The sequence below is a fragment of the Tupaia chinensis genome, unplaced genomic scaffold (assembly GCF_000334495.1).
Source record: "Tupaia chinensis unplaced genomic scaffold, TupChi_1.0 Scaffold000362_1, whole genome shotgun sequence".
Lineage (NCBI taxonomy): Eukaryota > Metazoa > Chordata > Mammalia > Scandentia > Tupaiidae > Tupaia > Tupaia belangeri.
The window spans coordinates 1,750,059-1,762,421 of NW_006159859.1; the positions used below are offsets into that span (position 1 = coordinate 1,750,059).

At 40.5% G+C, this 12,363-nt stretch overlaps 1 protein-coding gene across 1 annotated transcript in view; it reads right to left on the reverse strand.

The window, feature by feature from the left end:
• Nucleotides 1-12,363, reverse strand: part of SEC24D (SEC24 homolog D, COPII component) — a 97,344-nt gene that overhangs the window by 49,934 nt on the left and 35,047 nt on the right. The window contains 1 exon segment of the mRNA XM_006153094.2: nt 363-501. Within this exon segment, the coding sequence (XP_006153156.1) occupies nt 363-501 (139 nt within the window).

Genomic DNA, 12,363 nt, shown 5'->3' on the forward strand with positions numbered 1-12,363 from the left:
AATATATATTATATAAAATTTTATATAAATATGTATTATTTATTTGTAATATAAATATATTTATATTATTATATAAAAATATATGTCTATATATAAACTGAGAACCAGACAGTGGTGCAGCAGTAATGCGACTGGACTTACACGGGAAGGTCTTGGGTTCATGCCCCAGGGCCTCCCTGTACATGCCAGGTGCACACATTTATGATTAGGACTGGCTGAGGCTAGGGGTAGATTGTGGCATGAAAACCCTACTCGGATGCCTGCCTCTGTAATTCTGTTGTGCTCTCTCTCAGAAGAAATAAGTAAGAACAAACCCAGGTGTTTCCCAAGCCCAGTAAAGAGCAGTAAATGGCACCACTTACCATCATTCACACAGTTGCAAAACCCACACTGGTACCTCCTTCCTCCTTCGATGAACTGCATGAACGGGCACATGTAGGCCTTGCATCTGTTGCATCTGACGGGTCCGTTTTCTCCATGATTCACCAAGTAAAGGGGAGTCTATGAGAAGTGAGCAAAGTTAAACCAATAGATCAGGGCCAGCCCTGCAACTCAGAGGTTCAGGAAGCCAAATCACACATGGCTAACTGCAATTCGAACTGGCCCCATGGCCTGCAAAATACGCCAGGCATATGTGTGTGCATGCACAAAATCCCGATGAAAAGGACAAATGGAAGGAACCAGCAGTTAGTGTAATGGCTATGTCGCTGGACTCTCACGTAGTCGACCGCGGTTCACGTCCCGGACCCGGTGGCTTAAAACTCACGACAGGCACGTGTGCGTGTGTGCCCAAGATCCCGAGAGAAAAATGGAGGAGAAGGGATTGCAGTGTGACCATCCCCCCTGGGGGTTGATTTCTCGCTTTCTGTCTCTAATGTCTCTCTCTTGTCTGTCTGGCAAGCGCATGCGCCCTATAGTGAAAATCTCTCCAAAAAAAAAGGACAAATGGAGAAAAAAGAATTACATCACACTTCTACCCCACTGAGGAGTGCTTTCTTGCTCTCCCTAGTGAGCATAAATACCCTCTGATAGTGGGAAAAAAAAGTATAACTGAGTACAGGATTCCTAAGTATTATAATCAAAAATTGAAAAGTCTTCTGTGGCAACTCATTAAGAAACTCTAAACTTTCAGCATTTACCAGGACAATAAAAATATCCTTCTTTTTTTTTTTTTTTTAAGATATCCTTCTTGATAACAAGTGAATCCGAGGCAATAGATATTGTTCATGATAGCCAATGGAAATTAATTTAAATTTATGTCTCGTTTATAGGCAAATATGAATATACATATTATGTGTGTATGCACATTTACCTATCTGGATGTGGGAAGAGAAGAAAAATGCAATAATGGTAATAAGTATGCTTATGTTAATTAATTTAAAAACATCCCGGATGCGTTGTATCACACATTTTACTAAGTTTGCTCATAGGCTATACTAAAGAAGTGAATTGGACCTGGTTTTAAAAGGTCTAGTTTTGCATAGCAGTGTGTTTTTTGGATAGTTTCCTCAAAGTATACAAAATATTTCTTGAAAAATGCAACTATCTGAAGAAATAAGTACTGATGTCGACTTATTTAGGCACAGAGGCCAATTCTGTCTGTTTTCTTACTTTGTCACATCACAAAACGGTTCACAGACTGCCCTCAATGTGGCTGGTCATCCCTGCCCGGATTAAAAATATAAATAAACCAGTTGCTTCTTCCTCATATGCATATGTGGAAACCATTATGCACATTTTACAGTTTGAAAGTAGAGAAGCTCAGCCTTGGAAGTCTCGCATCTTAACTCTTCTAGCTTTCAGAATAAAATCACCAAGATCCTTTCTGCTTTTTAAAATCTCTTTAAAAATAACATTTGCAGAAAAGCTTGGGAATGGCAGGGTTGGCAGGTCAGTTAAATTTTGCTTTAAAGGAAAAGACGCAAACCACGAAGGACTGAAAGGGCCGGATGTCGGTGGGTGGGGCGGGGTCGGCAGGCCATTTTTCTCTCCAGCCATAGAAGACCCAGGTTGATAGTTTATTCTTGCCCAGATGTGCAGTATGAAAACTGATCCACTCCTAGGGTTTCAGAAATGAGCTGTGAGATCTCAGAGCAGAAAAACAGGTGCAAAAGAACCAGGGAAAGGATAAAAAGATGCATTTGGAATCATTTCCCACGGCCTCTGTACTGCCCTCTCCCCACCTCTGGTTTCAAGGAAGACAGAGATGGACTGGGTTTTCCTGTTTATGCTCGGATCATGCATTTGGAATCATTTCCCACGGCCTCTGTACTGCCCTCTCCCCACCTCTGGTTTCAAGGAAGACAGATGGACTGGGTTTTCCTGTTTATGCTCGATCCATAGTGCAGGCACAGCTCTGGTACCACATGCTAGGGCTGTGGATGGGACGAGTAGTACATGTGCAGCACACAGTTAGTAGAAGGGGCTCTTTTGTTACCATGTTTATCCAGAACAACTTCTCGTCTCTCAAAACCACTCAGCTTGCCACAGAGAGTCATACAGCTGGAAAAGTATGGGATGGACTTGAATTCCTAAAGGCTAACTTGTTAGTTACTATGAAATGTTATTGTAAAAATGATCTACAAGACACGGAATTTACCTTTCAGGAGATTCTGATACAATCTAGTGCTTAAAAGTTGACAGGCAGATTATTCAAACATGCCAGGAATTTGGTTTAAATATATATTCATACACGTGAGTCCATGTATTGATTCACAAAATGCTCTCTTATACACACCTCATGTTTGAAAGACATAACGTGATAAACGTTTGTTCTCTGTAGCTGGTAATAAGAAAAAAGGATCAGAGAGGGCAAGAGGGAAGCAAAAAGAGGCAGGAATAAAAAGGGGACTTTTAGGGCAATAATAGAGAATCAGAAGAATTAGATGTGACAAGCAACAGCAATGTATCGTCCAGGAATCTGCTTCTAGATCGAAAGTCTAATTATCACTCATGTCTGTGTTTACGGTTCCATCTAATAGCTTCAACCTTGGACAGCAAGAGAAAGTGAAAATGAGGAGAAATCTTGCAACATCAATTCACTATAGCCAAGTTTATTTTTCTCATCTTTTTCTTTTCAGAGTTCAAAGCTTTAATAAATTCCTTGAGAAATTAAAAAAAAATAAAAGATGACGCGATTATTGGCTAGACAAGTCAGAAGTACTGGAAGGAAATTTGACCTTATTTTTACTGATAAGATTTGCTCCAAGGCAGGCTTAGCCTAGAATTACTGTGAAATTGTCAGTAACTAACACTTAAGCATTCCAGTCCTGGCAGATTCAAACTTGCAGAACTGAAAATGAATGTCTAGCAATAAACTGGAATCAAGTCACAACTGCAGCTCAGCTATTAAACACGCTTACAATTTTTCTATTTTCACTTTTTTTAGGAACCTGATGATGGGTAGGGAAGATCCTCAGACAATCGAGGTGACAGTAAAGAATGTTAAAAGCTTTTTAACTGTTTACATTTTATTTTCTAACAACAGGGCAATAGTTTATAAATTACACGGTCTTGTTTCATCTCTTTCGAGTCATGTTGAAAACCATCAAAGTATTCCTTGCTCTCTCCAGACATGTCTGCTTATCTAATTTACAGGAGGGTGCATGAGCTCCCAACCAGCTAATCTCACTTTTATTCTGAGTTCAATTTTAGTGTAGATAGCTTTAAAAAATAATCAAGTTTTTTCCCCTCAAAAAGTCCCTGGGTAATTTTCTTCACTAAGAACATTATTACATATTTCCTTCAGAACTTTTTTAGGTTTTTAAAATGTTGTTTGTAAATGTGTTTTAATTTTGGGGCTCCAGTATATCCCTGCCTGCTCTCTCTTTTATGTTCTTCTCTTAAATGGAAATATTGAAAGGATGGAGAAATTGACTCTAAAAAATCTCCTCTGGATATTCTTGCTTCTGGCCTACTTTCTGAAAGATAGAGAAGTGACAGAGAAGTAGAGGGGAAAAGAAGAAGAAGAATTTTCTGTGGTATTTGTGGATCACCAGAAGTGCACCAAATACTACATTGGTACTAATTTTAATTACCAATAAAATGCTGTAATTGAATTAAATGCATATATTTTCGTGTACATACATGTCATGTGTACACGTAATACATATAATGTGGTTTGTTGAACTACAATCAAGACTATAATTCACTGAGAAATTAGGCTCAGTGTTAAAATGATATTAATGATTTAAAACCCAAACAGGGCCAACTCTGTGGGCTAGTGGGTAACAGCCAGGTCCCTCATGACTGACTCTGTGGACCTTGAAGCTTAAGAAACAGGCCAGATGTGTGCACAAACGTGCCCAAAATCCCGAAGAAAGGGAGGAGAGGGGATTGTAGTGTGACCATAAGCTTTCTCTTCTTTTTTCTGTTTCTCTCTCTCTGAAAAACACAAATGCCCTCTAGCACACAAATACAAACAAACAAACAAAATAAAACAAAAAAAAAGTACCAGCCTGTGGTGTGGTGGCTGAGGCAGCTGTATGTCACATGGCCGACCTCATAGCTCCAGTCCTGGGCCCAGCAGCCTGAGAAACAAGCCAAGTGCATGTGCTTGGGTGCCCAAAGTCCTGAAGGAAAGGAGGGATAGAGGAGAAGGAATTGCAATTTGACCATTCCCCACGGGGAGGGTGTCCTTTCTCACTGTGCCTCTCTGTCTCCCTCTGGTGAGTACATGTGCCCTTTGATAAATTAAAAAAAAAAAAAAAAAAAGGCAAAACAACCTTAATTATTTTTCCATGTAAAGAAGTAGACATGAAGATGTATCATCTTTTTTATTTTTTAGAGAGTTTTGCTATCAGGTGCATATGCTTGCCAGAGAGAGACAGAGAGACAGAAAGTGAGAAATCACTCCCTGGGGGGATGGTCGCGCCACAAATCTTTTCTCCTCCATTCTCCTCTCAGGATTTTCGGCATGTATGCACATGTGCCCAGTAGGAGTTTTAACTCACCGGGTCCAGGACTTAAACTGTGGTCCACTACATGGGACTCTAGTGATGTAACCATTACACCATCTGCTGGTCCCCAATCAATATCTTCTGAATACTACTAAAATTTTTAAAGTTTTCTTACTTTATCATCAGTTTTCCAAATATCCCTACCATTTTCTCAGGTAACATTTGTACAGTAAATAGGAGGTATGGTGTTTGCCTTCATGGGTTTATAGTAAAGTGGAATAGAATGGACTACAAACAAGGACACACTTATGCAATTAAAAGAACAGGGTATTATCAGTAGAGAGAGTAGTTGGGTGAACATCTTTAGCAAAAGTTCCTTTTAGCTTAGAAGAGCTAAAAACTATGCACAGATTGTGTTTCCAAAACAAAAGCAGATGCTCCATGAAAATAAAGCCCAATGTAGAAAGACCATCATGAGGAATTTTTATCATGTCTGTGGGCTATATATGTTTATTCTGGCATATATGTTATTAAGAAAAATCTGAATACACATGTCTGGCTATAGATTTTCCACGTGATGAATTACAGAAAGCAGCTAAATACCAAATCTAGTTAGCCAAAATAGCAAAGTGTTTTTTATATCATAGATCCAGTAGGTGGCACTATCCAACTAAAAATAAAACCAAGCTGTACATAACTTATCAGTAGGTAATAAAATACTCAAAATGATGCTATAGTACATTCATTTCATGTAACTCTAACAACACTTAGCAGAACTTTTAGCAGCTATTATCATCATAAAATTAAGAAAACTGAACACTCCTTGAAGAAACCTTTGGCAATGGTTTTAGAACTTTCTGAGTGGAACAAAATTATCACAATTAAACAATATGAAATATAAAGCTAGGCCCAGCCCCGTAGCCTAGTGGTTAGTGGAAATGGATCTCACATGGCTGACTACCGTTTGAATCTCAGCCAAGGCAACTTAAAAACAAACAAACAAACAAACAAAAAACACTGGTATGTGTAAATATATGCCCCAGATCCTGACAGGATGGTGAAATGGAGAAGAGATTGTGGTGTGACCACATCTCATTGGGCAGTGCTTTCTCCTTCTTGCTCTCTCTCTGTTTCTCTTTCTTTCTGGCAAATGTATGTGCCCTCTATTAATGAGAGAAAGAAAGAGAGAAAGAAAGACAAAAAGAGAGAAAGAAAGAGAGAGAGAAAGAGAGAAAACGAGAGAGAGAAAGAGAAAAACAAAGGAGCTATGTTATGCATAAACTATATAGATATTAGAAAATATGTCAAATTTACTAAAACAACGGCCAAGAAAATTTTATCTTAAAAGTTTCTCAACTTTTGGGAACCAGCAGTTAGCATAATGGCTATGTCGCTGGACTCCCACATAGTCGACCGTGGTTCGCGTCCCGGACCTGATGGCTTAAAACTCACACTGGGCACGTGTGCGTGCGTGCCCAGAATCCCAGGAGGAGAATGGAGAAGGGATTGCGGCTTGACCGTCCCCCCTGGGGGGTGATTTCTCGCTTTCTGTCTCTATGTCTCTCTCTGGCGAGCGCACGCGCCCTATAGCGAAAACCTCTCAAAAAAAAAAAAAAGTTTCTCAACTTTTAAATGTAGACATTTAAAGTCTGACTTTCCCTTGACTATACATGGAAAAATAGAGGTTTTGTTGGAATGGGAGCCATAAATACAGCAGGCAACCTGAAGATGGCCTTGCCCAAGGCCTGCTTACTTTGTGGCTGCCCTTCCCCTAAATGAAAATAAACAGGGGAAATGCAGCTTCTAAAAAGAAACAGCTTGATAACAAGACACTGAGTGTGTTGCATTAATTATAAGAATATATTTATATTTTTCAAAAGTGTTTTTAGTTGGTCCTTCTCAATCTAAATAGTCATTGATTTAGGCAAAAATTTTGAATGAATAAGACCTCAATAACACAGTCAATAAAAATAAACAAAGGGATATAAAGCTTTTGCCCAACAAGGGAAACAATCAACAGACAACCAATGGAATGGAAGAAAATATTTGCAAACAATCATCTGACAAGGGATTGCTAATATCCTAATACGTAAGAAACTCAAACAATTCAAATCATCATCATCATCTTCATCCTCAACCTCACTGGCATCTGAATGAAGCTAGCTCAGGAAGCCAAGGACACTAGGAAGCTGATGCTCCTGTTCTCTACATTACAATGAAGGTGAAAAAAATAAAGTGACAGACAATAATGCAATAGACAGCAATGCTTGCTGCACCATGGCACTCTGCACTGTATTGTGAAGGAATGATTTTCTAAAGCAAACAGGTACCTTCCTACTGGAATCTCAACTCACAGGCTCTAGGGCTGATAAAGGGTGAGACAGTACCAAGTCTTAGATTTCAGGAACTCCCTGAACTAGTAATTTAGGTTTGCCTATATTTAGGCATTGTTGAGTAAACTGTCCCCATTATCCCTTTCTTCTTGGATTTGCTATACTACCACTTTCCTTATGTTGGGCGTCACAATCGCTTGTGTAACTCCACACATACACTCACTCTCTCTCTCTCTCTCCCCCTTTCTTTCTCTCTCTTCTTCTCTTCTTTTTTATTTTAGAGAGATCTTTGCTATAGGGCACATGCACTTGCCAGAGAGTAAGACAGAGAGATATCACCCTCAGGGTGATGACCAGGCCACAATCCCTTCGCCTCCAATCTCCTCTTGGGATTTTAAGCAGGTATGCACATGCACATGGTGTGAGTTTTTTAGCTGCCAGGTCTAGGACTCAAACCATTTGGGCATCCAGTGACATAACCATTACATCATCTGCTGCTCTCACCACTTTCGCTCTCCTTAAGCACCTGCCTTCCCCTCTCTTCTAACATTGTTTACTAATTAAAAAAAAAAAAAAAAGATTTTCCATTTTGAAAATATAGATCCTTTTCCTTTCTCTTTATTTTCTTTATTAGAAGTCTCTAGAAAAGTAATAGTGCTAAGACTATACAGTGTCCCCCAGATCACAGATGTTTTACTCGACTAAGTGCCTGAAGGAAAAACCTAGTCTAAGCAGTTACCGCTTCTGGGAGGGAAATTATTACCTATCATGGAACTTTAAATCAAATGAGAAAAGGTAAAGTAAGACCTGTCGAATTAAGTCACAGCCCTTCAGTCTGATAAAGAATTATGTTCAACTCTGGTTATATTCCCTAGTGAATCACTGTAAATATGTCTCTCCAACAGTAATGATTTCATGCTGTCAGGAAGACGTGAGTACCCCACTACTTCTTAGGATTACAGTGCTGCCTATTTTTTGGAACTATCTCAAAAAGAGGTCAGTTGGTAATTCGGATTAATTGGGGGATATAAGTAGAGAAATGGAAATGGTATGTGAAAAGATAATCCAGAACCTGTGATGAACAACCACCCTTTACAATGCCAAACATTCAGACTATTAGGCCTGCTGGAAGGCGAGTAGAGTCAGATTCCCAAAGGATTATGCCCAGAAGCTAAAATCAAAAGGAGTCTGTATCAACTGCCCTTATTAAATGCATTTCCATTTGAAAGAGAAATGAGAGGCAGCTCCTCTGTGTTTTCTATTTTCAGCTTTACCATATAGTATGACATCCACAACCTGTCTGAACAGAAAAGGTATAGATCAACAGCGTACCTACCATATATGCACGTGTGCAAGCATGCCTAAGATCCTGAGAGGAGAATGGAGAAGGGATTGCAGCGTGGACATCCCCCCAGGGCGTGATTTCTCACTTTCTATCTGTCTGTCTGTCTGGCGGAGCACACGTGCCCTATAGCAAAAACCTCTCTTAAAAAAAGAAAAAAAAAATGCTTTCCTATATAAAATTGCAGTTTGACATTGACTTGTTAACAATGGTAGGAATGGGGATTCCCATCCACGTTGTTCAGAAAGAATAACAGGTCAGTGACAGGAAGTGACTTATGTGATAAATCGCAGAATTGTAACTTGAATTCTCCCTCAGTTTTTCAACTCTGCATTTCCTCTGTTCCATACACACAAGAAACTGCTTGCAGACTCTTCTGTAGAAAAGCACATGGTTTCGGCAAACAGTAACATTCTCCATGGTTACAACTTGGAGCAGGGCTCAGTGCTCCTTGGTAACCATTCTAAATGTCTCTTGTCATTTCTCTCTCTCTCATTCTTTCCTTTGAAACCTTTGCAACCCTATTTGATCCTCCATGTAATGTCCTCCTCTCCGTGTTTGCAGGTAAATTTGCCTCCTTCTTCACAAAGAAAACAGAAAACCTTAGTTAAGAACTCCTTTGATGGAACCAGCAGATGGCATACAGATTACGTCACTAGACTCCCACGTAGTCAACCATGGTTCGAGTCCTGGACCTAGCAGCTTAAAACTCACACAGGTTGCATGTGCATGCGTCCCCAAGATCCCGAGAGGAGAATGGAGGAGAAAGGACTGTAGCATGGCCATCCTCCCTGGGGGTGATTTCTCACTGTCTCTCTGTCTCTGTGTGATAAGTGCATGTGCCCTATAACAAAGATCTCACTGAAAAAAAAAAAACACACACAAACAAACAAACAAACAAAAACACTCCTTTGACTTTCCCCATTAATTTACCAGCATCTACCCAGTATTTTCCTCATTTTCTTTTTCATATTATAATCTAAGCATTATCTCTCTCTCTTCCTCATTCCTATGAGGCCTGTCTAATCTGGGACCATGTCCAAACCTGACTCCTTAACCCTTTTTATCTCTAAGGAAGAATTACATAAGTTTTACTATTTTTTCCTTTATTCACAGTAGAGCATATACGTGAGCATGAAAGAGAGGGTAATGTAAGCATCATCCACCAGATCTGCTTTTGGAAGCTGCTTATAAATTAGCAAATTAGGGGGCCAGTAGGTGGCATAATAGTTAAGGCATTGGACTCCCTCATGGTCGACTGTGGTTCGAGTCCTAGGCCTGGCAGCTTGAAATTCACACTGGGCGGCTGTGCATATATGTCCAGAATCCTGAGAGAAGAATGGAGGAGAAGGGACTGAGGTATGGTAGCCATCTCCCTTGGAGGAAATGACTTCTCACTTTCTGTCTCTGTCTTTGTCTCTCTGGTGAGTGCACATACATGATTATAGCAAAAATCTCTCAAAAAAAAATTCTATCTATGTTTTACTACTACCACAAGGGATGTTTTGAATATCTGTGTATATGGGACCAGCAGTTGGCATAATGGCTATGTCGCTGGACTCCCATGTAGTCGACCGCAGTTTGAGCCCTGGACCCAGTGGCTTAAATTCACTCCGGATGTGTGTGCATGTGTGCCCAAGATCCCAAGAGGAGAATGGAGGAGAGGAGAAGAGATTGCAGTGTGGCCATCTCCCCGGGGGGTGGGGGGGGGAGAATGTCTCGCTTTCTCTCTCTCTCTCTCTGTCTTTCTGGCAAGCGCATGTGCCCTATAGCAAAAACCTCTCAAAAAAAAAGAAAAAGAAAAAATAGATTATCTGTGTATTTTATCATCTCCTATATTTTCCTCAACTCATAAAACCCTTGAGTTTATTTAAATACACTTAAAATTTTTTGAATATTGTGAGTTAATTTTTTTGAATTAAATTTCTAACTAAAAAGCTTCAATCCTTAACAGCAGTATGTGAGCTTCTGTTGACCGCTGATTCCAGGGCCTTATTTACAGAATGAATTCCCAATAATTATTTGTTGAATAGATGACAGGAAGAGAAAGAGGAAGAGACGGAAGGAAGAAGAAACTGGAGTCTAATGAAACGTGCTGACAGGAGAAGGAAAACAGGTCACCTTAGACCTGAAGACAGCCGCCGGGTTTTTTTATCACAGGAGATCTGGGTGTGATAAGCCGTAACGTGCTAAGTTTGTCTACAAATATGCTCTAACAACTATCCATCCGGACTCCTCTCGTCTAAGGACCAGAAGAGTCTTTACACAAACACAGCTGTGACCTTTCAGTCCAGGCCCTCTAATGCTGGGGCTTCTGGGTGCAGAGGTCACATCAAACTAAAAGGACTGCTCTTGGTGAATGGGCATCTATGGCTTCAAAAGGGAAAACAGATATCAGTGTAGTTAAGATAGCACCTTGGGGCCAGTAGATGCCATAGTGGTTACATCGCTGGACTCCCACATGGCCAACCACGGTTCAAGTCCTGGACCTGGTGGCTAGAAAGTCACGCCAGGCATGTGTGAGCATGCCCAAGGTCCCGGGAGGAGAAGGGTGGAGAAAGGATTGTGGCTTGGCCATCCACCTTGGCGGGGGTGATTTCTCACTTTTCCTCTCATTGTCTCTGTCTCTCTTTCTCCCCCTCCCCCACTAAGTGCATACATCCTAAGGCAAAAACCTCTTTAAAAAAATTAATTAATTTAAAAAAATAGCACCTTGGCATGAGTTTTTCTGAAGGGCAGTCCTAGTCCATGGCTAAACTATAAATTTGAGATAATGATTCTTAAAACAATATGTTTGGGTTGGGTTCGGCTGACAATGTCTTTCAAGTTACTGTATCTGCAAAGATGGCATTATTTTTCTTGCAGGAACAGATGTTAGGAGTTTTTGAGTAAGACACTCCCTCTCAGGAAGCTATCATATTTGGGAATTCTTTTTTCTTTTTTCTTGTAAAGGTTTTTGCTATAGGGCACATGTGCTCACCAGACAGACAGAGAGAGACAGAGAGAAAGAAAGCGAGAAATCACTCCCCCCAGGGGGGATGGCCACGCTGCAATCCCTTCTCCTCCATTCTCCTCTCGGGATCTTGGGCATGCACGCACATGCGCCTGGCGTGAGTTTAAGCCACCGGGTCTGGGACTCGAACCACGGTCGACTATGTGGGAATCCAGTGACATAGCCATTATGCTGACTGCTGGTCCCTCATATTCAGGAACTCTATAGTCATGTGACATTTTCTTTTAGTTCTTTATCTGTTATTACACTTCTATGTTTTATCCCTAAGAGAGAATTGCATTATGCTTTCAAATTACAGGTCACCTATAGAAGGTGTTGGGATAACAATATTCCACAAATGATAAAAATACATTTACACTGGAGTCAGCAGGTGGCATGGTCGTTAAGATGCTGGATCCCATATGGCTGATTCGGTGGTTTAAGTCTTGGACCCAGTGGCTTGAGAATCATGTTAGGCACATGTGCATGTGTGCCCAAAATCCTGAGAAGAGACTGAAAAAGAGATGGTAGTATGGCCGTTCCCTGTGAGGGTTAAGGGCCAGCCCCATGGTCTACTGCTTGAGGGAGCCAGATCCCACACAGCCAACCATGTTCAAATCCCATACTCGGTGGCTTGAAAAACACACACAAGTGAAAGTTAGAGTCTTGAATAAAAATTTATTCTTGTTAATTCAATATGTAAGGAAGGTACTTTTACTATTTTACCCATTTATAATCTAAAACTACATTCAGCTATTCCTGTGGCTAATTGCAGATAGAGTCAAAGCTTCTACCATC